The sequence below is a fragment of the Pyxicephalus adspersus genome, chromosome 4 (assembly GCF_032062135.1).
Source record: "Pyxicephalus adspersus chromosome 4, UCB_Pads_2.0, whole genome shotgun sequence".
NCBI classification, from domain to species: domain Eukaryota; kingdom Metazoa; phylum Chordata; class Amphibia; order Anura; family Pyxicephalidae; genus Pyxicephalus; species Pyxicephalus adspersus.
The window spans coordinates 26,781,502-26,809,400 of record NC_092861.1 but is presented as its reverse complement, the minus strand read 5'-3'; the positions used below and the strand labels follow the sequence as shown (position 1 = coordinate 26,809,400).

Below are 27,899 nucleotides of genomic sequence, written 5' to 3'. Positions count from 1 at the left end.
TTATTTATTGTAATAAAATAATACCATTTTTTGTGTCACAATAGATAATTTAGTTTACTATATTAGTGCAAACTAACCTGATACTAGGGATGAGCTAGAATGCCTCTGACATTCTAGCAAAAATTACCTCAAACTTCTCTATCTCTATCCAAGAACACAAACTATAGGGCTGCAAGAGCAATCAATCCCCTGATTGCTCTTGCAGGTCCAAAAAAATTTGATCTTGACAGGCGAATTTACACAGGCCGTTCTCGCTTACACGTTCGGTAAGCGAGACTGGCCCGATTCGCATCAAGATCGAATTTTAAAATTTCCCTAGCTCATCCCTACCTGATACTGATCAGATATCAAATATTTGGATGCTACACTGAATGCCTTTAGTCTAGTGCAGGGATCAAACTAAATAAATTATTTTATAATCATTATATTAATACTGACCAAAAAGACACCAATAAAGTTTCTTTAAATAGAAAGATTGATTAGTGTCCCTAGATCCAGGGTAGCAAAAACACTATATAAGTGTCTAATAACTTACAAAACCAAGATCATATAAACAGACGTGAATAGGCCCTAACACTGGGGTGTTGGGTCTGAAGGCACCATATTGTCTCAATATTTTGTGACCGGGTTACCCATGGTATGGATGAGAATGTCATAGATGGGATTTATGTAGTTCCAGGAAAGATAAAAGGAGTTCTGCTAAAGAGATGGCATTTGGAAAAGCACTGGTCCTTGTCTGGGTCCTTCAACTAGACTGAACCAAGATAATATTTTAACAACCAGCTGCGTGATTATGGGAGCTCACTGACTTTCCAGTACTAGATGAGAAGAGGGTTCCAGGAGGACTTCTGCCTGTAAGTTGCTATGATTGTTTTGTACTAAAACTGATTTTTGTTTTCCACTAGTTAGCAAGGCACTACAAGGGAGATAATTATTTGTCCAATCAGGCTACTTTTTTTAATATTGCCTTTGTACATTTTTGGCATCATTTCCTTTGGAAATAAAGAATTTGGGTAGGTGCCTTGCACTTGTGCTGCCTCCATAATGAACTGTGCAGAGAATTCAATTCTACAAGCAATCTCCCACGGCAGATTTACATTTAAGGCTTCTTCAGCTTTTACTGATTTCTCATCCATCTCCTCTCCTGAACCTCTTTATACATCTGTAGCTAGGTTAGGGGTTTAATGCATCACCCACCACATTTCCTCAGCAGCCAGGAACGTTATAAAAAAACAAAAAACAAAACTGTGCACAGCTCTTTGGGTTGCTTTTTAGCAAATTGTTTGTGCAGTTCAATTGACATAACATTTTAGGAAACTTGAGTAGAGACAGGTTACAATATCTTGGCTCTGCTAACCTTTTACATGGATGCAGTATATTCTAAAGGTGCTTTTTACAAGACTTGTGAGCACTAAAAAAACACAAATTCTGTCAATGGGAGCAGAGCTTAGTCAACAACTTTTAGAAGGAAATGTTACTGCATTCATTAAATAAACAGATCCATAGTCAGCACAGCTACCAACTACAGTCTTCTCATTTCCTCAGAAATAAATATTAGCAACATAGGAATGCACGCCTAATGGACTATTTTTTCAGTGGATATGCAATTGGTTGGATTATATATAACATATATAATATGTATAGCAGGCAGTTTGGCAATAAAAACAGAAATTGATGACTTTTGCATGTCTATCTTAAGAAAAATTTGTAAACCATTAGCTAAAAAGGGGGGTTAAAAGTAACAGTTGGCTTTTGTGAGACCACTGTGGAACAAGCCACTAGCTCTGTGTGATAGCTCACCCAAGTCCTAGGCTTGGTGTTTAGCTTTGGGTCCATGCAAAATTCAACCCAAACATTGGCAAATTGTCCCATGAAAAATGCCAAACCTCTCTGATTTTGAGTGATCAGATTCAGCACTAACCCTTTGCTATACCTGCTATTGACAACTATAGTGTATAGTGCCTAGTGCTGCACACTATTACCCATCAATGATAGGTATTACAAAGCTCAAACAATCTGGCCAGTGGACAATGACAGCCATACTCAGTTTTTTTGCTGTCGTTGACCTCAATAGGATTCAAATTTGACTACCGAATAAACCCAAACATTGGGCTCAATCTGGCTGGAACAGAGGCAAATTCGACCAATATTACCCAGTACTATACACTCACCCACTACTTTACTAGATATACCTGTTCAACTGCTTGTTACTGCAAATATCTTTTCAACCAACTGCAAGGCAGCAACCTAATGAATTTATGCATATAAACATTGTCAAACCAACTTGCTAAAGTTCAAACTGAAGGTAATAATGTGTCCAAGAAAGGTTATACACTGTATGTGGCTTTGAATATGACATGGTTGTTGGTGCCAAGTGAGCTTTTCTAAGCATTTCAGAAACTGTTGATCACACACAATCATCCATGAGAATCATGGGAAATAAATTTTATACACAACCATCTCTAGAGTTTATAGAGGAGTACTAAAAGAGAAATTATCCAGTGAGTGGCAGTTCTCTGGGCAAAAACGCTTTGTTGATGCCAGAGGTCAGAGGAGAATGGCCAGATTGGTTTGGGCTGATAGAAAGTACCCACTTATTACAACCAAGGTATGCAGAAGAGCATCAACACCTGAATTCCCAACATGTTGAATCTAAAAGCAGTTGTACTACAACATGAGGTCTCACTGGGTGTAACTCCTGTCAGGTAGAAACTAGCACCTGAAGCTTTAAAGGCACAGGCTTATTAAGGCTGAGTAAAAGAAAATTGGAAAAATTGGCTTCCTGGTATTATACAGTTAGGTCCATAAATATTTGGACAGAGACAACTTTTTTTCTAATTTTAGTTCTGTACATTATCACAATTAATTTTACATGAAACAACTCAGATGCAGTTGAACTGCAGACTTTCAGCTTTATTTCAGTGGGTTGAACAAAAAGATTGCATAAAAATGTGAGGAACTAAAACCTTTTTTTTATACAATCATTTTATTTCAGGGGCTCAAAAGTAATCGGACAATTGACTCAAAGGCTATTTCATGGGCTATTGTGGGCAATTCCTTTGTTATGTCATTATCAATTAGACAGATAAAAGGCCTGGAGTTGATTTGGGGGGGGGTTGTATGTATGTATATATAAAATTTTGCTGTGAACAGACAACATGCAGTCAAAGGAGCTCTCCATCCAGGTGAAACAAGCCATCCTTAAGCTGCAAAAACAGAAAAAACCCATCCGAGAAATTGCTGCAATATCAGTGGCAAAATCTAGTTTGGTACATCATGAGAAAGAAACAAAGCACTGGTGAACTCAGCAACGCCAAAAGACCTGGACGTCCACGGAACACAACAGCGGTGGATGATCGCAGAATCATTTGCATGGTGAATAGAAACCCCTTCACAACAGCCAACCAAGTGAACAACACTCTCCAGGAAGTAGGCGTATCGATATCCAAGTCTACCATAAAGAGAAGACTGCATGAAAGTAAATACAGAGGGTGCACTGCAAGGTGCAAGCCACTCATAAGCCTCAAGAATAGAAAGGCTAGATTGGACTGCTAAAATCATTTAAAAAAGCCAGCACAGTTCTGGAAAAACATTCTTTGGACAGATGAAACCAAAATCAACCTTTACCAGAATGATGGCAAGAGAAAAGAATGGAGAAGGCGTGGAACAGCTCATGATCCAAAGCATAGCACATCATCTGTAAAACATGGCTGAGGCAGTGTATTGGCTTGGGCGTGCATGGCTGCCATGGCACTGGGACACTAGTGTTTATCCATGATGTGACACAGGACAGAAGCAGCCGAATGAATTCTGAGGTGTTCAGAGACATACTGTCTGCTCAAATCCAGCTAAATGCAGTCACATTGATTGGGAGACGTTTCATAATACAGATGGACAATGACCCAAAACATACAGCCAAAGCAACCCAGGAGTTTATTAAAGCAAAGAAGTGAAATATTCTTAAATGGCCAAGTCAGTCACCTGATCTGAACCCAATTGAGCATGCATTTCACTTGTTGAAGACTAAACTTTGGACAGAAAGGCCCACAAACAAACAGCAACTGAAAGCTGCTGCAGTAAAGGCCTGGCAGAGCATTAAAAAGGACGAAACCCGGCATCTGGTGATGTCCATAAGTTCAAGACTACAGTCATTGCCAGCAAAGGGATTTCAACCAAGTGTTAGAAATGAACATTTTATTTTCAGCTTTTTAATTTGTCCAATTACTTTTGAGCCCCTGAAATGAAGTGATTGTGTTAAAAAAAGCCTTTAGTTCCTCACAATGTTTTGCAATATTTTTGTTCAACCCACTAAATTAGAGCTAAAAGTCTGAGGTTCAACTGCATCTGAGTTGTTTCATTTAAAATTAATTGTGGTAATGTACAGAACCAAAATTAGAAAAAAGTTGTCTCTGTCCAAATATTTATGGACCTAGCTGTAAGTCCCAATTTCTACTACAAGATTTGTGTCTGGTAGTGTCAGCATTTAGCACCATAAACATAAAAGCATGGATCCATCCTCCTTTGTATTAACAGTTTTGGTGGTGTAATGGTGTTGGGGATATTTTCTTGGCACACTTTGGTCCCCTCAGTACCAATTGAGCATTCCTATATCTGACCATGCCCATTCCTTTGTCCAGTTTTGTCCAGCACCATGTTACTAAACTAATCATCTCAAACTGTTTTTTGAACTTTTGAACAATGAGTAAATGGCTTGCATAGCCACAAAAGAGCATCTATGGGATGTGGTGGAATGGAAGATTCACATCTTTGATGTGCAGCCAACACATGATCATGTCACTATGGACCAACATTCCTGAGCAATTTTTCCAGCACCTTGTTAAACCTATTCAGTAAAGAGTTATGGCAGTTCTGAAGGCCAAAAAGCTGTACTTAATAAAGTATCCAGTGAGTATATTATAAACAGTTAGCTGTGATAGACATTTATAAACGTCTACATTTATCTGCAAATGTTATTAAAACTTCTCTAAATATACTATGCTATATTTAAAGTTTCCCTAAATAAAGGCTATTGTCCACTCTCATTAGTAAGATCTATGAAGAAACAAAATGCCAAGTAATACCACCCTGGAAACTGTTATATAGAATACATTTATTATGACTGATATGATTCACATCATGCATTCTATATAATAGCCAAGAGTGTTAAATACAAACATTACTTTCTAACTTAAGCAGTGGTTAACATATATAAACTACTCATACTTTCTATTGCACTCTCACAGGAAGACCAAACCAGAACTAAAGATGAAAGAACGAGAACCTGTAAATTTCCACTATAACGAAGGCTTAGAGGTTTGAGGTTTCCGTTACCTTATATGTACTTGTCCACTGCAATAAATATTCCACCTTAGAGGGGCTTTAATTCTGGGGGAGGGCTGATACCCACCAAGAGGAAATGTGCATTTCCACCTACCATCTCTCAAATAATAGTCAGCCCAGGCACATTTATTCACATTTGAAGTCAGGCTCCCTTCAGAGTTGAAGCCTCATCTATACCAGGATAAAGATGACGATTATCCATATTACACCTATTGTTCTGCTGGGAATATTTCTTTGCACTACCATAGGTAATGGTGAGTTCTTTTAAGAAAAATGATATTCACACAATTATTTGTTTACAATGATACACATGGTTACATTTTATGAACAATGTAATAGATATTCAATAAAGCACAAAAGACTTTAAGGGTATCTAATGTTAAAACTTGTTTTTGGATAGAGTAGTTAAGGGTAAGCAGTCTTGATTTTTGTTTTTGTTGTCTGTGTTTCTAATATGAAGATTTACCCTTTGAAGGTATCCTGCTGTCCATGCCACGATTTTGGAAAAATTCACAAATGTGGACAACGTGTTGTTAGAAGTACAGGAGTAAACGGGCAATCTTCCAATTTTCCAATGTTGATAAGCGCTTACAAACTAGGAGGCAGGGGAAAGTAGCACACAATAAGAGGGGAACAGAACTTTGGAGAGCTTTGCTCTTGCATCCTGTATTTAAGATACGGGTTGTAAAGAACAAAAGTCTCACCAACAGAAAAGCACAGTCCAGTTACAATCTGGAAGATTGGCTTTAGGAAGTTTCTCTAGATGAAAGCTTTAGACTCGGATAGGGCGGAGAAGGGTTAAGCTACAAATGCAGGTCAGCTTGTCAATCGAGATGAACAGTTGAAAATCTGGTATGTGTACAATGGTTTCACAACACCAACCCTACATGATGATGATTGATGAATGGCAAATTGGGAATGATCACTGTACATTCCCTTGAAGGAGAGCACAGCAGAGTGTCACTCACTTGTCCTCCCCCCTCCGCTTTCAATAAAACACCATTCATTTTTTATCTGTCATTGGACAATCATCTGACCTCTGTCGGGGAACGGGGGTGGCTTAAACTTTTTTATTAAGTGTTTATTGCTGTGTGCCCATTAGGAAGTTTCATTACTCTGTTTGTATAAGTAAATGTGATCACGAAAAGGACAAGACAAGTAGAGAATTTCTCCCAATTTGGGAACTTCATGTTGGGTCTCTGAGACAGTAAATGAAGGAAAATTGTCCCAATTGTACACTGATCGAATAGACAAATAACCCCATATGGGTTTTACCTTTTCACTACTCTTTCCGAAAACTTTGTGTTCTCATTTAAAACTAGGTCATAACTAAATATATTCAGTGTAGCAAGAGTGAAATAAGCGTTAATAATTGCCTGTTGATGCTATGACTATCCCTCACATGAAACATCACATGTCTTTAGTCACACTTTGCCATTTCTGATGTTCTATGCAGGTGTTAATGCTTGTATGGTTTTTGTAAATTTGGGTGCTCCTTTTTTAAGGATTGCAGAAAGCACAAGGGGAGATTGACATTATTTTTACAATCACTATATAACAATATACTTTCCTAAGATTTCTGATTCTACAGGTCAATGTACAGATTACTGATTTTTCTTTATAATGGCTTTCCTGACATGTCAGGGCAGGGTACATTTACAGGATTCCCTTTCTGACATGCCTTGACTGGAGAGTCACGAGGATGTGATTCAGTAGACGTGTTAAGCAACTCATTCTCGGTCTGATTTATGATTCAACAAAACCTGCTAACTGTATCTTGGATCTTCTTTTAAGTTGTGCTATTTTTCTGCCAATGTCATGCTGTTTCAGAAAAATGCTGCAATTAAGACATTAGTAAGTTACTATACCATTTGGACAGCTAGTCATATCACCTCATTGGAACGAACACTGAAACAAACAGCTTGATTATAGCTATGGGTACATTATTTTTGGGAAGAGGTGCTACAGAGCCATTCCATAGGCTTCATACAAATCTTCAGGTTGATCATATGCCAAAAGGAGAGATTTAAGGCATTTCCAAACCTTGCAACTTTATTAACTTTAGAAATATTATTAACTGGTATTTCTAATAACTAGTATTTATATAGCACCAACATATTACATAGCGCTTCACAAAGTTTATCGCTAGATGTCCCTTAAAGGTGCTCACAATCCATTGTCCCACCGTAGTCAAATGTCTTTATTACAGTCTAAGGTCAATTTTTGGGGAAAACAATTACCCTAAAGGCATGTTTTCCGAATGTGGGAGAAACCAGAGTACCCGGGGGAAGCCCACGCAAACACAGGGAGAACCTGAAAACTCCATGCAGATAGTGCTCTGACCAAGATTTGAACCTTGGACCCAGCACTGCAAAGGCCAGAGTGCTAACCACTGATCCAACATGCTGCCCAAATTAACCAATCAGGGTATCACTCACTTTAAACTTTCTGTACTTAAAGTGTAAATAATCCAAAAATAACAAACACTCACCAGGGGGTAGAGGTTTTGTTGGATAGCCATGCGAAGTCTATTTAGCCCAAAAAATGTGGCTTGTGGCTTTTTTTTTTACTACATGAGGTATGTGCCGCAGAGTGTAGAGTCCAGCCTTACATCATACATCATATATTGATATATCACAGGTGCAAGATCAATGGGCTGCTTTTAAAACTCACCCTTTCTAAGTGGCAAAATATGTTTTCAAGCCTGTAAGTATGTAGTTCAGTTTTAGATATAAAATCAAAAAGTCTAGATTACGTTTTTCTTAAGGAGCCTCACATTTATATACCTTTTACTTGGTTATTATTGTTGTCTAAGGTGTTCTTTCTATATGTGGTCACCAAAACAAGACAAAAAAAATGAAAAGATTCTAAACTTTTCCCAGTCTATTCAAATCTAAAAACATTGTCTGACATTCCAAGTGTAAACACCATAGCATTCAAATTGTCTGGCATTCCAAGTGTATACATCATAGCATTCAAATGAGCACCCAACTGATACTTACTAGCTTGGTAAATGTAGTACGGATGGTTCATTTATTCCAAAGTATTGAATAAATGATTGATATGATATATTTTAGTTGGCACATTTTCTAAATTCTAAATACCGGCTGCCAAAAACCCAAACAGATGGAAACCCACCTATAAATGTTAAGATTGCTTTTGATCTCTTGAAAAGTGGGAGACATAGTTTTGATGGTGGAAAAAATGACTTTCTGTGTTACCCTATGGTCTTCATGGGACCACATACAGTTTTATCGCACTTCAAGTATTACTAATATCCTATTTATAGCTTTATTCAAGGTATACATTAAATTTCCATGATGTATAAAGCCAGTATAGTGTACTAACACCATAAATTCCATTTACAGCTGAAGATGTGTGACCTGAAGCCAAAAAACAGTAATCTGCTTTGGAAAGCCCACTGCATTTACAAAATAACTCATATGGCATTTTATACAGTTGACTGGGGGATGGATAGATCCCCCCAAGCAAACATACAAATCTTCTGAAATGAATACTGCGACCACACAAATAAAAACGTTTAGCAGCTTGCACCTAGCCACACACCATTCTGGTGCACTATAAAATATAATTTGTGGTGAAGAACTTACACACATTTCATGTGCCTACAAAAGCTGTGAACTATTTATAGAGAAAGTGAAAAAAAAGTAAGAAATAGTAAGAAAGTTCATGTATATATTGTTTTTACAAGGTGTTGTTATAATTGGCAGAAAATGTCAACATTTTATATCAATGTAAAGGTGCTGGATTGATTGGACTTCTTTTCTAAGGCCAATTTCAGAGGTGATCAACCAAGTTAGTCAATATTGGTTTTATCAAAAACAGCTAAATACACAGATTATATACATACATAAAAGCTGTCTAGCCTGACAAAAAATTGGTATTCTTTAACTATAGGCATTTTTAGGCTATGCATAGCATGAGAGGTTGGAATCACAGTCAGGTTCGTAATAATGTCTAAGTGTCCAACTTGGGGGGATTCACTACATCTAAGCTTCCTGATCATCAATGTTATGGGGAATTAAATTAAAGGTAAATCCAAAAAACAAATGTATTTATATATAAAATATATTTATATTGTTTGCCACTAGAACACCAAAAGAGGGTAAATCTTCAAATTGATACTGTGACCACTATATATGTTGGCTTTTCCCTCACAAATATCTGTTTGAAGTTTAGGTTTTAGATTTACAGTCCTGTTGATTTGGGCAATCGCCATCCAATTTTAAATCCGTAAGGGCCATACCAACGGTATTAATATCTGTATTATGATCAGAAATTTACATTGTAACATTTTATTACTTTTTAGGAATGGGCATTGAATTTGTAGACAAAAGAACCTGCCTAGATTTGCAACAGAAGGAGTTTCCTCTTCAGCAGTTGACAAGTTACACCAGGCAAACCATCCCAAAAGAAGCAATTTTGTAAGTATAATAATATTTGGCTTCAGTAGCTCCTATGAAGAATAGAATGAATGGTTTAGTATGGAAGGATTAGATAACCCATATCAAGTTGTCATTGCTGTTTTTGAGCCAGATAGATTTACCCTCTCTGATCGGCCTGGTTACCAGAAAGTAATTGTAAATCCAACAATATAATAAACTCCCACAAGGGTTATGTGCTTATGACTTGCATGTTGGAGGTACTCTATTTGAGCAGTGTGGTTTGTTTGCTTATTTTTAGAGCATTGATCATGGTGTTACTTCCTACACACTTCTACCATTTTAAGGGAAATCTGAAAGTCTGAAAAGTATTTGGTTCTCATGACCTGTCCCTTTGAAGCAAATATCAGATGTTTTAGATTCCTTTCACTTTGAATACCCAGTAAACAAGATGCACAAAATACCTTAGGTCACCTCTTTATATACTATTCTTGGTCGTTTTTTCCAGGTTTAAAACAAAAAAAGGTAGAGAGTTATGTGCAGATCCCACCATGCCTTGGGTGATTAAAGCTGTTGCTATGCTGGACAAGAAAGCCAAAAGCCAACCAAACATCAAGGAATCTACCAACAACAAAAAAACAGCTGACAAAAAGAGAGGAACACAAAAGAAGAATAAAAAGAGAAACACAAAGAAAAATGATAAAAAAGCACCCAAAGTGAAGCCCAACAATGCTTCTCCCAAGAGTTCTTAAGAGATCTTAAGTTAATGTTTTTGTAATAAAATAACACAGAAGGAACATTCAGCTTATGTATTCCTTGTTGAATAATGTTTAAAATTCAGTTGAAAAAGAAAAAAGGCTGCTTGGAATGCATTTGAACCTAATTTTAAAATGAATAGTATACATAGAATATTCATTCATCCATGCAGTCTACTTATAAATGTTTTTACCCATGATTTGCCCAATTTTAACTTGCAATGCATACATTTTTTTTCACACGGAATTCATTTAAAAAATGAAGAATTATGTATTTTTCCTTATTTAAGCTTATCCCAATAAAAATACATTTGGGATAACTGTTGAGTGATTTCCAGGCAAAACGTTTAAAATAGACCTTTATATATGTATAATTATACTATACTATACCGCATCAAAAAAGCCAACAGCTCTCTCCACCAAGAATTAAAATAACTGGGAAGTAAACTTCATTTCTGGCATATTTTGGAAGTTGGCAATCTAATCTAGTTCAGAATGTAAATAAGTAAGATATAAAAGTATTTTTAGTACTTCTAGACATGTGGAAATGTTAGTTAAATGATAGCTGCTATGCAGCTGTACTTGCTTTAATTTTTTGATTCAGTGAGGTGGACCAAATATGCAGAGAAGAAAAGTTAGAAGGCCTTACAGAAATAATTGTTCAACAAAATTAATTCATAGTGTTGAAGAAAGGAAGAGTATGATAGCAGATCAATAGTATTTTGTAGAGAGGAAGGCAATGGCAAATTTTTCTCATGGAAATCTCCATATTTCAGGGTAAGGACTGCTTGCTTAAATTAGACCATTGTAACTGTAAATAACACATTCATATTTTCACTCTGTATTTATAACTTTTAAATGTGTTATTTTATAAATATATTCCAATAAATTATTATTACGTTTATGTTATTTTATACCTAGTTGTTATATTGGCTGGTTGGAATTTTGTTCTAAAACAATAAGTGATATCTGTTCCTACAAATGGAAAGTAATACTATAGCCTATCTATTTACATCAAAATACATATGAATTTATCAATGGAGCCATAAAGCAAGGTGGTGGCTCCTTTTATTAGACAGATTTGTTTTTATTACAAGTTGGTTTGCACATTTTCTCTCTCTGATGCACAAAAGTAGCACTGATTCGGTATACAACTACGCATGGCCTATACAGGAAAAAGCATCTGAAGTATTGCTTTACCTTTCATTGACATCGCTTTTGTATTGTAATCAATTTTGGAAATCCGATGGGAAACAACCAGATTTGTTTCTTCTGTCTGAATGCACCCAGGTTCTAGAATAAAAAAAAAGTCCAAACAAATCTTATGAGCTTACTTTAGGGTAAGAAGACTTCTAGTTGTAGCATAGATGTATGGTTGCAGTATTACATGATAGTATTAGTAGATAACCGATTGAATTTGTCACACATAACAAGCCCCCTTGAATCATTTCCCTGGACATTGTAGTGGTTTGGCATCTAGGCATGATTTAAAAAAGGAACCTATTTGGTATTTGATATTCTATCCTTTGTCCAATCCCAAGGGTCACCAAATTTCACTGAATAAAGTGTATTCTCTCCAGCCTTGGAGAGCTTTAATAAATCAGCCCCAATTAAAGCAGTTGGGGCCGGAGTTGAGTCTGCAGCAGAATGCTATGGCTTATCGCAGGTCTGAAATGGCCTTACCATGCTTCACAAAGGCCACACACCTAGCATGCTGCTAACAGCTTGGCCAGTAAAGAACCAGCACTTACAAAATGATTAGCTTTACCCATAAAGGTTTTTATTATGTTATAATCACCCAAACCACCTTAAAACTGGCTTTTCAAAATAACGAAGGACATAGGACATTTATTAGAAGTTTATATATTATACTAAAAAGAAGGAACATTGAGAAGGAATAAGGACAAAGAAAGAATAGAAACATTTTTATAATTTAAAAGCCTAATATTGGTTCGGAATGTTTTTATGTATAAAGGCCTAGCTCTGCTTTCTTGTTATTTTTTTATATTGTGCCAATTTGACTCCTTACCCAGGCTGTACACAGGGTTTTAAATTTACTTATAAAATGCAATATATTAGATTTTTGCCATTGATTTTAGTTACAGTTCAAGCCCTGCACCCAGTAAAATGCCAAATGTCAGACATAGTTGCCATGTTTCCTACATTTCGTAAGACAGTCGTGATATGTCCATAGGGGCCCTCCTTGTGATGTTGTAGGGCCCCTGTGCAGCAATAATCTCTCTACTCTGAGAATTGGAACAGACCGCTGGACCATGAAAAATGGGCATGGAAGGCACAAAGTCGTTGTTGTTTGTCAAAATTTTATATTAGAGCCCACAGATCTGTAGCTTAGACACTGCATTTCAGAGTAATATCTTTTGATTTAAAAACTGAATATGGTTTTTGTTTCTATATGCAAATGTAACACAGTACTGCTATGACTCTAAAGCTATGTACACACTCTAGATGATTGTCGTCAGAAGATGAATGACTGTAATTCTGGAGAAAATCTAGCATGTGTACAGCTGTACTCCAATGATGTCCAGCGATCTATCTGTCCTGGTAGATCAATGAGTGACCAAAAGTGGATAAACCCCTTCTCCACTGCACAGAATAGATCATACCATATTGCATAGCTTTACACAATTTAGCCAAACGCTGTTTTTGTTAGCTTATCACCCCATAACCTGTCACCCAGGTTAACATCTCTTACTGTAAGCTACAAACACATGTCAGATACTAGTCATCCAAGACAAACGGTTGTGCTTGTCTTGGCTGAAAATCTGACAGTCCCTTGATATCGTTTATCGATCTGCCATGGTGGAACAACCAATTGGGAATGAACGCGGCTCACTTCCATGACCTCCACTCTCTAAAAAACAAAATGTGATGTATGTACAGCACTCATTTGTAAATCTGTTGCTGGAACCAATCACAAAAGATTGTTTCCAGCAACAATCATCTTTTGCAGTGGTCCCAAAACTTTTGGAGCTCACAGACCACTAAATACATAGACTCGCACAGACCGCGCATTCAAGGAGCCGTATGTCACACAAAGGGGGAGATACTTACCTCCAGAGTGACATCATGATGTCAGAGACACAATACGCCCACCACCCTGAGCCTGCGATGAGTACGGGAGACATGGTCCGTGGTTCTGGATGGTGCACTCCCCTTCAAGCGGGGTCCTTCTCCTGACCATGCTGGAGGGTGCATCGGCCAGTGATGCAGACCGGGGGTTGGTCCCAAACCTTTTGGAGCTCACGGACCACTAAATGCATAGACTCGCACAGACCGCACATGCGTGGGGAGCCGTGTGTCACACAAAGGGGGAGAAACTTACCCCCCAGAGTGACGTCATGATGCCAGAGACAAAACCCGCCCACCGCCCTGAGTCTGCGATGAGTACGGGAGACATGGTCCACGGCTCTTGATGGTGCACCCCCATTCAAGCTGGGTCCTTCTCCTGACCACGCTGGGGGGTGCATCGGTCATAGCTGGGGACCGGGGGTTGGTGACCCCTGATCTATCGAGTGTGTGAGGTTTAACACTTTTGGCATAGTGTCTACACTTGAATTTTGGAAACTTTTAGTTCTGAAATGATTCATTTTTAAGCACCATTTAAACCTCTTGTTAAAAGCTACTGCAAATTTGACTACAGGATAGCTCAGAAACATTATATAAAGATAAACAAGTGCCTCTCGTAAGTCTTTTATATCTCAAAATTGATTGCAAGCATATTTTTTGCCCAAAAGGTGGAGTAGCATGTTAGTGGCTAAAACAAGCATCATGGGAGCACTCAATGAAATGAATCTTCAAGAGACATGTTGATGTTGTGCTCATTCACTAATGCTTCATTGAGATTCACTTCAATCGTATCTTTGTTAAACTCTTTTCTTTTTCATGTCAGTAAAGATAAGTATAATTTACAAGCCGCGGTGAGCTTAGCTAAGATTCTGATGCTTTGCATTAAAGATTACATCTACTGTAGACCATCTAACAGATTACATTTGACTTGTACACATTGGAATTTATTGTTTTTTACATAAGGAATAGGAAGTAATTACGATGATTCAAAGCCTATCTTTTGGAATAAACATCACACAGAGCTTGCTGTCATACATTCTGAAAGTTACCACTAAACTGTCAAAAATCTGTTAAAAAACTGTCATTACTTTTGTCTCCCAAACAGGTCTGGAGCTTTTTATCCCCGAGGCCAAAAAGTAATCTGTGATTAATATGTTTTCTTAATACATTTGGAGACACTTCACTGTCTCCAATGCAGCTGCTCTGACATCCTTTGTACAAAAGTATTAAAACACGCTGGCCATGTTTCCATGATGCATGCCATATACAGGACATTACATTTGTAATTACAGAATAAATGTCATTTAGACGGATGCCATTAGAAGGTAAGTTTATTACACTATGGAATGAAACAAAGAAAAACATGACGTATGAGCCAAATCTTTTTATTTGACAGAGTTTTGTAGATTTGCTGTTCTGCTCAATACAAAGCGTGTCAGTCTTTCGGTGTTTGATGAATGGCTTGTGAGGCTTTGTATTTCATTATGTCCCCTCTCCATCTGCTTACTGATATAATCAGTGATCCTAAACTGATGCTATCAAATTAATTTAATTGTATCCAGTTTTCTCTTCTCCATAGGAGGAGCAGGTGACCACTTCATCCAGCCTGCATATCTTGCCAACTTTGATAGCTGCACATAGTACCACCTCTTCTATCCCAGGTCATGTATGTAAAGGTAAATGTATGGTATCCTGGTATTAGAGCCACGTGATCAGGATATTATAACTTCAAGGTCAACTTTGTAGTCAAAAGAGAAGACATCTAATTACCATTGATAGGGGGTCATTTGTATCCCTCACATTGATTGCTGCACTAATGGTCCTAAAGCAATACTTTGACCAATTTCGTTTATATAACGATGCATATTAATTCTATTTATTATTTATTTAAATATTACATACACATTGATTTATGAAGCTTTCCAAGACTAGGAAAGAAAGACTATTATGGGAGTACCTAGGTTATCCAGCAGATATGAAATGGATCTAGTCCAGGATTGAAAATATTTGCCAAAAAATAGCAAATGATTTTAAGAAATCCACTCCAGATTTGCTGGATCACCCAGGCTTAACCACGATAGTCTATTTTCTCCAGTTTGGGAGATCTTTAATAAATCAGCCCATTGTTGGGACATTGCAAAGGCTTTTTTCCATCACCCAAGTATAATTGCTGGAGGCTATCATTACATACTACATGAGTTAATATGTTTTATGATTTTGATACTAATATGTGTTACGATTAATTAATATTGTACAGTGAAGATTCAATTAATTGGGTATAGAAAAACAGTACGAAATTCCTGTAATCGACAATAACCTCATTATTTAGTCTTGCCTATGTTATAACAACTACTTTGTGACCACAACTACTTTTATGACAACCTTCATTTTTGGTAGGCTACATTTAAAAAACTCAAGTCACATGTTTTTTTTTAGATAACCAAGAAAACACAAGTAATCAATGCAATAACTTTTAGGGTCAGGAGATTTGCTGTTTTACAACAGAAATTATACCAACCAAACCAAAATATCTATGTTGATCATTGTATTAGGTTGCATTGCACAATTATTCTTCAAGGTCCTATACAAGTAAAGCACAGAGGTGAGACAATACAGTTTGTTAGTGTGATGCATTGCCAGTTATTTCTAATGACACCACAAACCCACCTTATGGAACAATCCAGTGCAACATGCTGCAACCCACAACGTACTGCCGCGTGTGGCTGTGTGGTGTGCTTTTAAAAGAGCAGCGTGGGCAATTTTTTGTGTGTTTGGGTGGATTGGGCAACTCTCGCGAATAAATGGGCTAAACTATAACAATCTATACAAATAGGAAAAGTTAAGCAGAGCACAGCCATAGTGGGAACCCTTAGTCATTGAATTCTAGATGATATTAGTTTGCAGACTCAGAAAGTTTTTAAACTAAATTAAACTGGAAAAAATAGATTATAGACATACTTAAACCATGGTCATGGAGCCACACCAAACTACTTTCTTTGTATACTTATGGCTGTTGGAATTTAAATATCATTCCTGGTCCCTGGACTAAGTACAGCTTAGGTGGCCATACACTGGATGTCATAATAAATAGAATAGATGTATTCTGAAGTCAGTAAAAAGCCAACAGAATTCTATTAAAATCAACAAAATCTCAATTGAAATTTGATCAACATATTGATCATCAAACATAATGCATTCTCATCATCAAATGATAGAGAATGCTTGTTCTTAGATTGTCATTCAACAGCAGGGAAAATTCCCATTGGCTGGTGGTTGTTTTGGAGCACTCTTGGCTGGGTGTCAGATGTATTGGTCAGTGGGTGCACAGTGGCATTACAAGAAGGTAATTTATATCAGGAACAATTTTGCTGATTTACACTTGCTTTTCCCTTACAAAGGTGTTGGGAAACATGGGAAACTCACTTGTATGAATTAAGCAAAGGCTTACCCTAATGACCCCCAGCCAAAACACAGACAATAGTAAAACCCTGTTTATTATAAATTGATCAGTAGTTGGAATTCTTGACTTCCATCAGTGACATCCTGAAATTACATAGAACACTATTTTTTGTGGTATTGTTTGTTTTGTGTTGTTCAGTAAATTGCCCTGTCCATGTTAATAGTAATCTTCTTCTAGTTAAAAAAATGATCTGAGTAGCTGACTTTTTTCCTATGATAAAATATCTTCTCATTCTATTCTCATTCCTTCACAAAGAATTGAAAGCAGGTTGTTGGTTTTGCCTTCAATTTGTAGAATATCTACTTTAATGCCAAAGTAATTGGTTACAACCCCACCTCCTATAAAAAAGGGTTGCTAATATTCATATATATATATATATATATATATATAAATATATATATATATATATATATATGTAAATATATATATAAATATATATATAATAAATACTTAACTTAACATTTTAACTAAATCACGTTGAACACATCTATACAGATGGGACACAGTTAAAAAAAATATGTACATATAATTTTGAGAGCTTTATTTTTAACTCTGTAATATTTATATATACATGTTAGAGAGGATATGAAGTAAACATGGGGATTTCTAAAGCTAACAAAAAACGGATGTTTGTTAGACTTACACAATTCTAACTAATTCTAACTATTCTAAGATTCCCCATTCCCTATTACATAAAATCTGATCAGATACCCCAAACAGTGCCAAGGTTTACTTTGCAATAGAAACAACACATTCAAAATATAATGCTGCAAAAAGCTACTTTTGTTGTTTGGAATTAGCACATTAGAGGAACCCATCAAATGAGAATGCATAGAATTATAAACTATAAAAAAAAAGTTTTATTTACCACTCCGGAGGGCAACAAGTTTGTGGGTGGTGGTGGGGATGGTAGGGGCAGCAACAAACCTAGAGGTGTGCAAATTGTAATCACTTTTTCCTTCTTAGTTTCCCTCCTGTGACCACTACTAGGAATTTGTCGAAAAATTCGCCAAAAGAACTGTTGAATAAAAGGGGACAGAAGGGGTGTGTTGAGAAGACCTGAACGGGCCTTTGTAGTTCAAGTCACTCGAAAGTGCTATTGAAAAATGTTCACCATCTAACAAACTTTACAGGCTTAATATGCACTGTAATGACTGAGGAAGAGTGCTGAACAATGCAACAAAAACAACAGCAAATGTTCCTATTTTCTGTCTGCACACTACTACAGAAAATAAAAAAAAACTATATTATTAAAATCAATTTTTTATATCTGATTTGTGGACAATTTTTTGTTGTCAAATGACATCTACTGCGGAATCCCCCAAAATATATAGGCACAATTGATTAAATCGAGCACAAAGTGGGACATTTATGGCAGGAAATATATTTATAATAAAAAAATTATGTAATTTGTCTGCCAATGGGGATTAATGTACAAGATTTTAGTAAAGTAATTTGTGTGATCAGCATATATGTGGTTATTTTTTGTTACTATATGTAAGTCACTATCTATATTATGATTTGATTAAAAAAAAAAAAAAAACACCTTCCGTAATTCCCCTGAGGAAGGATTTTGAATTTTCTGAAACGGGTAGAGATAGCGGGGCTAGGAGGTTTTGATGATATTGATTTCTACTAATAATATATGAAGCTGTATATATGTATTGGATGGATCAACCTGTGTATTCAGTACAATATAAATTTGATTATTGATTTTACGATGTTGATGGTATTACCTTGCTTATATTTCCATTTGAAAAAAGCAACAAACGCAAGTTCAATAAGGCCAAACAAGATTTTTATGACATTTGAAATATATTACGTAAGTTAGACCTACTTATTTTAAAAATTATAATACATAATTTATGTGATTTATTCCAAATGCCATACATATCTAGTTTGGACTGTTTAAAGTCTGTCTTTTGTTTTGGTATTGGCATTTAATGACACACAAACCTGGAGTTTTATTGCTTTTATTTCCTTTTGTGATTGATTTAAGCTATTGTGGCTATCAGTTTTAAAACAAAAAAAATTTATTCCAATGGTTTTGCTAAGGCTCTGAATAAATACAATTATGGAAAATGTTATAAACCATGCCTCAAAAAATTGGGTAATGCATAAAATTGGGAAAACAAAGCGGAACTAGACTTGCCTAACCTATAGCTTTGTGATATTTGTAAACACGGTGCTGACATCTTCGCACAGTCATCTTCTTGTGAATTCAGGTCATCCAGCTTGGGTAACAACCAGCAGCCAAAGGGAACTTACTGCTATTTATCTTGATATTAACCCTATAAGCCTGAAATTTACACAATAAAATATAAAATAAAACAATACACTTACCTTTACTTCAGCAGAGCCCTTAACTCCTCCACAATTAGCTTTATTTGGTCTCGCTATATTGAGGATTCTTTCTTTGTCTCGGCACAGAGGAACCACCGGGTGCCGTTATCTTTTACATTTGTCTTTCGGCTTCTGCCTACATCACTCGATCTTGCATTGTGCATATGTGAGACCGAGTGCTGTTTCTTTTTGTAAATGTAAATGTTTTTTACATTGCAGGCAAAGCGCCTTCTGAGCACACCCAAGACTGGGCATGTGCAGAAGGTGCAGCCCCGAAGCCTGGGCTTCCTATTCAGTCTTTACAGCCACAGCAGTAAAGACAGAAGGGATGGGGTCTTTTTAAAAAAAAAAGTATTTAGAAAAAACAAACACTTTTGCCCAACCCACCCTTTATCATTGAATTAATTCAGTGTTTCCCCTGTTCAGCTCCTGTGTTAATCCTTTGTTCCCAGTCTGTTGTTTCCAGTCTATTCCCTTGTACTCTTCCAGTGTTACTGGAATCCCTGAATCATCTGTGCCTCCTGTTGCTCCCAGTGTCTCCTGTGTTCCCTGTGTCTGCAGTGGCCCCTGTGTCACTGGTGTTTATTTCCTGGATCTATGGTATTTGACCCCTAGCAGGTGACCTGACATATCTTGCCTGCTGTCTGCCCTAACCCTGGCCTTGGTGATTCTTCTGCTTAGTGATTTGGTACCGTGTTTCATTCTGCCCACCTGGGTGTGCCTGGGTGTGCTCAACCCGGCGGTAACCAGCAGAATAACTTCCTCACCACAGGAGGCTCTGGAGAAAACCTGGATGCCCCTTAGACTTTGCACCTTGGCCCTTCTCAGGGCTCACACCACTTTTGTGCAAGCTATAGCACCCCTTAATGGTCCTGTCTCCCTAAGCGCGACATAAAGTAAAAAAATGTGGTGATAGGTCAGCTTTAAGTCAAGGAAATATCAGGCTGCAAAGCCATGGCATTTTCATGTTCACATGTTACTGGTTTTGTAAAAAGTGGGCAATTGTTGCCAGCTGTGTACAGTTAAAGGGCTCACAGCCTAACGTCAGCAGTTCTGAAGCAAAGCCTGATATTTGCCTCTGCTTGGCTGAACTGCTCTCATATCGTACAGAGAAAAAGCCAAGAAACACTATTTATATGCACATTGGAGCCTATATGTCTGAAAAGAAATATGTTAATGAATAAAAGGAGAATAATTACCAAAACAAACAAAGAGTATCACATAAAATCAGTTATGACAATTCTTTCGTAAGTAATGCAATAAATACATTTTCATGCGATGAAAACAAGCAGTACACCAAAAGATAAAAAGGGAAACTTGACTTGATGACTGGGTCCTCTAATAAGGACACCTTAACCCTTCTGGGATTCATGCATGCTCAAATCAAAAACACTAACAGTCTATATTATCATAAAGTAATAATGTGCTGTCAGAAACCAGCAGGAACCAATAATACTATTATTTAGTAGCCTGGCAAATAAAAAAGTAGAACTTTAATTAAAAAAAAAAGTTCATATACCTTTTATCATTGAAACCCTTTAATTGATGTATTTACTGCACCCAGCGAATCCTGTGCAGTCTTGATTTCCTTCCATTACGATCCTTGTAAAGTCTCACACTGCCATCTTTCTTTCAGATTCTTGATAATGCCACCTGATCTTGCACTGCGCTTGCACAAGACATTTTAGGAAGGCCCCCAAAGACAAAATGCTCAATTTTTGGCATGAATAAAAGAACATCCTGCAGCCTTCTGGTGTATGAGACACAAATAAAGACAATAGTAATAACAGAGTTTTAGAAAATGTAGTAAAATGTAAAAATAACAAACGTTTTTGTGTAAAAGGAAAATCAACCTGTTTATATATGTAAAACTTTGATAAGGTGCATTTTATTGGTCCTTTGCATGTAGTATATAACCAGACATTTTTATTAAATTAGTAGAGAAGTAGAGAGCAAAGGGTTAACCCCCTATCAAGGTAAAATTTGATGTCTGAAACCTGCTAGAATAAATACTTTATTTTCCCTTCCTAGAGATTTAACAAGAAAGAAAAGAAATGTAATCAAAGTGAACAATAATTCCATCTAAGAAAGATGTCCATGGCTATGTCACAATATACCACAGAAACCTTCAATACTTTATTGTGTAAAGAGGAATTGAATTGTATCAAAAATGTTTTCTCTCCTTTACAGATGAATGGGAAAAGCAGGTCGAACATCACTCAGAAGCCAGGTAAATGCACCTGGGTGTGTGCTGTTTGTTCTAATGTTGGACATACATACTGGATAAGTTTTTTAGCACCTTGTTGTGGGATCTAACATTATCATATCTACTACAGGTAGTCCCCGGGTTAATTTCGAGATAGGGACTGTAGGTTCGTTCTTAAGTTGAATTTGTATGTAAGTCAGAACAGGTATATTATTTTAATAAATTCAATTAGGACAAATGTCTCAGAATATTATTAGGCAGCATGGTGTCAGTTACTGTATAAAATCCTCACTGTGAGCTAATCACAAACAAAGCAAAAAAAAAAACAACTTTATGGACCCTAGAGATTCAATAACTTCTGGGACAAGCTGTGCTTTGATATGCGAAAAGGAACAACTGCAGAGTTTTTCTTGGTCATTAAACAGTTACATGGGGCTGCAGAAAGAGCTCACCCCCCTAAGATCACCCACAACCTCAGCTGTGTTTAACAAAATATTTCTACTGCAAGTCATGCAAACCCCCCCATTCTGCTTCCATCTTGCGCATGAGCGAGCAGGGAAGCCCCGTTCGTATCTAGGAGTCGTCTGTATGTTGGATGTCTTTAACCTGGGGACTACGTGTATTCAGTGCATAGTCCTATTACAGAAATCAAAGTAAATGTTAAACCTCAGTGGATGATATTCAACATTTAGTATCATGTAGAAGTAATATATTTTAATCAATGTCTTCCTGATTTCCTCCTGGCCCCCTGCAGCCACTTTCTATCTGCATGCACACCATTGATGGCTAGGTGACATTGCTCATGGTGGCTACAAAAGGTTACAAAACCTGACTAGGACAGAGTGTTGTCTCCTTATAACAATATTAATATAAGTCCCCAACATTTATTAACTAACACAATTGCTAAAACACATATCTTTGGATCCCTTCCATGTACCTGTGACTTATTCCCCTTGATGAGCTATTCTGAACCAGGGTTCCTCCAAAGGTTGCTGGGGGTTCCTTGAAGTCCAACACCACTTGGTAGACCCAGCTGTATGAATCTAATGATGTTGGTGTCTATAAATGTGTTATTCCAGCCACCACTGTAGGGGATATTCTTTCAATTGGTCACCAATTTAGGAACATTTTTACACAATGACAAACAATAATTTGGATTTAGCCAGGGTTCTCCACGATCTTATTTTTTAAGGGTTCCTTAGTGAAAAACAGGTTCAAAAATTCTGATGTAGAATACTTACAAGGTTTCAACTTATTTCTCTGCACTGTCAAGAATGTTAATTCATACACATTGATGGACATCACAGGTTTACTTTAAATAAAAAAATATATATATTCTACAAAACAGTTTGCTTATTACACAATCTGATTGCAGAAGTCTTAGGAAATCCATTTTCGGGGAAATAGCATGCTGATACACAAAATTAGCTATAAAAATAAAAGTAACATGTTCCCTGAAACACTGTAATCTGTCTATTGTCCAGCAGGTGGCTCTGTAAGACCAATAATCATTTAAATCCTTCAGACCCCCCTCTTCTGCAAGCAAACCTTTGTAGCATTGGCACCCATTGCTGAAGTTTTTACAAAAAAACAAAAAAATAGTTGATGCATGTATGTAATCATGATGTATTTAGATTTATACATACACTTATGACACATTTATTAAGCAGTGAATTTGGTTTACCTGGAGTATATGTTTGGTGAATGTCAATTACTAATTTAACACATATACATTAGAAAGGTACTTGTGCAGTGAATATTTGGGGAATGTCATGTTCACTGCTTTATACATCAGCTTCTTAATAGAACCATTGTATACGAAAGTGATAGTATAAAACAGCTGTCTTATGCAATTCCCTTTCCAGTCTTTAACTTTAGTTTCCAAAAACTCCTATTTCTGCAGTCTCTGACCAACACTTGTAGCCCGGCCATAGACCCAGAACATCTTGTTACATGTCTGCATTCCACATTCTGATATAGGATTCCATAGGATTATGGAATGCATTGAATATTATGTGTGCATTTGAAGCCCCCTTTATCTATCTTGGAACATTCTACATTTGTATAGAATAGATAGATGAATACCATAGAACAAAACGGGATCCTAAAAAATAAATAAATACAAAAAAAAAAAATATTACGGTCCCGAACAGGTCTGGATGATGAACATTCCTGTTTTGTAGAATGATAACTGGCAATAAGCTGGCACCAGGCTTCCAAACAAATATTGTATTAGTTGGTCAATCTTCCTGAAATTTAGTAATTTTTTGCAGGTCAATAGCTGAGATATATTTGTCATTGTGTGCCCTGATGGTTGTCCCAGCAGGTTCCAGTCTTTGGCCCGTCAGCTCTTATCTGCTCCTGGCTCTGCTTGGCCACCAGTGGAAATCTTTAGATGCTCATCAAAAGCGGAGCCACCTCAACAGTTACTCACCTCCAGATATTGGCTCGATCTTTCGGTGACATCCTGTCTGTGATGTATTATATATCTAAGGGCTGGTGAAGGAAAATTGATTTTGATCAATGAACTCAAGAGATTGGGTCAATGCAAATAAGATTGATTGCACATAAGAAAATTCTGCAGCCGGCTCCATTCAGGAGCTGTAGAAAGTCGAGGAAGCTTTTATTCAATACCAAGGCTCCCATCTGAGACGGCACTCTTGTTTGTTTTTTAGATATAAAATTTGTGTTAATAAAAATAAATGTACTAATAACTTAATTAATATGGCTGCATTTGTTATGTTCACTTAATAAATGTGTGTTTTCTATACCTGTAAACTGTGTGCTAAGTGTATAGCTAATGGGTTGTGTGAACTCAAACTAATAGATATATACTGCCAACATCCCTAAATTCTTGAATACATGGAAAGGTAGGTATATTTGTGGGACTTTAAAGGCAATTCAGTACATGTCACAAAATTGGCCCAAATATAAAAAAAAAAAAACAATCTTTTATTAAAACACAAGCCATAAAAACAATGGATGGAAATTCCATAAAAATGGATTCCATAAAACCACAGTATATAGTATCGAGTATCCCTGATGAAGCGGATAAGTTTTCTGTGAAACGCGTTATATTATCAGAATCTATTACAACATCTCAATGATATACACAATTGTTTTGTGCTATGTACTAGGCATTTTTATGAAATTTCCATCCATTGTTTTTATGGCTTGTTTTTAATAAAGGATTTTTTTTTTATATTTGAGCCCATTTTGTGACATGTACTGAACTGCCTTTAAAGTCCCACAAATATACCTACCTTTCTATGTGTGCTAAGTGTACTTGTATCTTTTTTTAGCTATTTTAATTTTTTGGCTATGTTCAGCCTGGCAGTGAGGTTCTGGTGCAGGTATGGCTTTCTCATGCCTTAGGGGAGACGCTACATATATCACCTACATGCGGCAGCCCAATAGAAAAAGAATGGAGGAGGCAGTGGGCCTAAAAGAGGATCACCCAGGTTCACTGATAAAAATGTACCTTTCCAGCCTTGGGAAGTTTTAATAAATAAGGCCCAATGAGTTGTTCATCACCAATTACTGCTTCCCTCTGTCAAATCTGCAAATGCTGCTTCTTTAACAACCAGGGCTGTAGTGTGAATGACTGAGTAGCTGGCAAGGTGCCATACATACAAGGTGGCAAGGTGCCAGCTGCCATAAGCCCTGCGGGGTCACTTAATCCTGAGGCAGGTAAGACCCTTCCCTTTGGGTGTCAGTAAATGTGTTTGCCTAATACTCTTTTCCATTTGTATGACAATGGGTGTACAAGGGACATGTATTTTACCAAATAATTTTATGTATGATTGTCATGTGATCTGTATATTGAAAGACAACCCTGTTATATTGTATTATAATATACCAATATAATGTACATTTTATCCTAATTATAAAGTAAAATTACATTTGCAGTTACATTTACATATGTACATAGGATAATACGACTTCTTTGTTGTGGATGTAACAATATTTTGTACGGAGGCTACACAACATCAGTTTATAATATGTACCCTCAATGTAATTCCCAGTATCTATCTTTATTATATATACATGACCACTTGAAAGCATCACTACTTGTCTTCTGTACATTCTGTACAAAAAACACTTTCTTCAATTACGCTGGATGATCCAGCAAACCTGGAATGGATCTGGTCCAGGGTTCAAAACTTTTGCTAGCAAATCCATTCCAGGTTTGCTGAATCACCCAGCTTCACTGATGAAAGTGTATCCTCTCCAAGTGTATCCTCTCCAGCCTTGGAGAGCTTTAATAAATCAGAGGCTTGTGTGTAATTCCCCATATCTATACTTATTATGTATGTAGGGTTAGTTTTAGATAGAAGGGGGCTATGGAAGGGAGGGTTTCCAGCTCGCTGCACCCATGCTGTTTTGGCAGATGGGGTCCTGCGCAATTGTGCTAAAACTAACTCTGTAGGTATGCATGGACAGTGCACAGCATCTCCTAATGTATTTGTATGCTGTGTGTAGTTCTCAGTATGTATAGACATCTCATAATATCATTTCATGTCTTCTACTCACTGGGTGTGCAGGTTTTCTGTATATATTCTTATTCTGTATACATGGACACGGCATAGTATTACTTAATGCCTTCTATACACTATGCATAATTCACTGTAATTGGTATTTTATATGTATGGATGTTATTTTACATCGTGTGCAATCCCTCCTGATCTGTTCTTATTTACATCACAACTTATTTTCTGTATCTAATATCTTCTCTTTTTTATTGCATTCAGGTTAAACCATGCTCCTTATCATCCCCACACACAGTTTTTGCCAAAGCATACGCCACATCCTTATCAGTCTATATGCTATTCTCCCAGGCTGCATGTCTACATGTAAATAGGAATTGTAAAATTTATTAGCTGTCCCTTCCCTAATTAAGCAAATGCATTGGGCAGACTTATTATCTTCTACACCAGGTCGTTCCAACTCCAGTTCCGCATACAATACAGGGTTTTCAGATTGCTAATTACTTGTTCTGACTCTTTGTAAGCCATACCTTACTAGATTTACTGCTGTCTGTTGGAGACACATGTAAGGGAATCCTGCCTCTCAAGAACTGAAGTTAGATAGCCCTGTTCTGTACCAGGATGTGCATGTCCAAGACTTTATTCATAGTTCAGTTGAGATATAACTGAGTATGATTTAGTTAATTTACACAATTTAAGCTATTTGTAAAATTCCATAGGCTTAAGCTATGTGTGGCATCAGCATGGCAAGACCTGTCCTGGGTAATGCAATTCACAAGACAGCCAGTAGGTGGTAGCAGAAATCCACCTGTGAGTGCTGCACCATACACATGCCATATTATAGAATGTATCATAGAACTGTATAAAAAACACTATGTGAACAATGCTTCTAATATCACACCTACAGGAGCTGTCAGAACAGAAGAGTGAACTGATTTACATTATATCATCAGGCATTCCTATGCGGATATATTTTACAGCACTGTGCACAATGACTCAATACACTCAAGATAAAATTATTTGTTCATATATATATGGAGAAGAAAAACCATATTGATTAAATCAAATCTCTTTACACTATTAAAGTACGGTCAGGAAAATTTCCTGCATCTAGAAACTAATGTACATCCAATTTGTCACAATATTTATTACCTTGGTTAACCTATATTTTGCATATTTCTAATAAAATGTGCTTTACAAATGAGCTCTGCTGCCAGCTTTGGCACTGGAGGATGTAAGAAAAACATAAGAATGTAAAAACCAAAAGAACCCTTTCTCACAATTCTTCTCCAATAAATTCTCTTGGCTTCATTTGGAGAATACAGTGTTGCTTTGGTGGTTACACATGGTGGGAGGTTTGTATGGATGGTATGGCTCAAGAAAAAAAGAATAGTGATACCCACTCTCCATTTTAAATTTGCCCCTTACTTGACACATTCCTATTGAACCATTGCTATGATGAGCAGCCCTATTAACCAATAAAAATGTGCAGGAGGCAGAATGAGGCGGGCAAACTTTGTCCATATTAGGAAGCAGTGAAGCTTTAGAGCACACATGTCAAACACAAGGCCCGCGGGCCAAATCCGGCCCGCCAGGCCTTGCACTGTGGCCCGCACCGCGCTGTCATCACTGCACGCCGCTGCGTTCCATCACAATGACGTGCGGTGACATAGGAGGCTTGTGATCTCCCCGGCCGTACTTGCTATCTATTACGCATGCGCATAGATAACAAGTCACGCGAGATTCAGGAGGCGTGACCTATAGTCCGGCATCCGATGTGGTTGTGCGGGTGGCAGAGCAGAGGAGAGAGTGAGTGTG

At 37.0% G+C, this 27,899-nt stretch overlaps 1 protein-coding gene across 2 annotated transcripts; it reads left to right on the top strand.

The window, feature by feature from the left end:
• The first annotated feature begins 5,431 nt into the window (after positions 1 to 5,431).
• Positions 5,432 to 11,412, top strand: LOC140329999 (lymphotactin-like). Of its 2 annotated transcripts, none has more exons than XM_072410366.1 (3): positions 5,432 to 5,588; positions 9,671 to 9,785; positions 10,252 to 11,412. In XM_072410366.1, exons 1-3 carry the CDS (start codon positions 5,528 to 5,530, stop codon positions 10,493 to 10,495), a joined length of 420 nt encoding a protein of 139 aa, XP_072266467.1. In that variant the 5' UTR covers positions 5,432 to 5,527; the 3' UTR covers positions 10,496 to 11,412. The 2 variants fall into 2 exon arrangements, with proteins under 2 accessions (XP_072266467.1, XP_072266466.1); XM_072410365.1 differs by having other exon boundaries at positions 5,445 to 5,594.
• Positions 11,413 to 27,899: the final 16,487 nt, after the last annotated feature.

Excerpts from the sequence above, each read along its gene's own strand:
- LOC140329999 (XM_072410365.1), top strand. The coding sequence starts at position 5,528 with ATGACGATTATCCATATTACACCTATTGTTCTGCTGGGAATATTTCTT. Across the intron at positions 5,595-9,670 it reads TTGCACTACCATAGGTAATG|GAATGGGCATTGAATTTGTA; the intron begins GTGAGTTCTTTT and ends ATTACTTTTTAG. Across the intron at positions 9,786-10,251 it reads ATCCCAAAAGAAGCAATTTT|GTTTAAAACAAAAAAAGGTA; the intron begins GTAAGTATAATA and ends CGTTTTTTCCAG.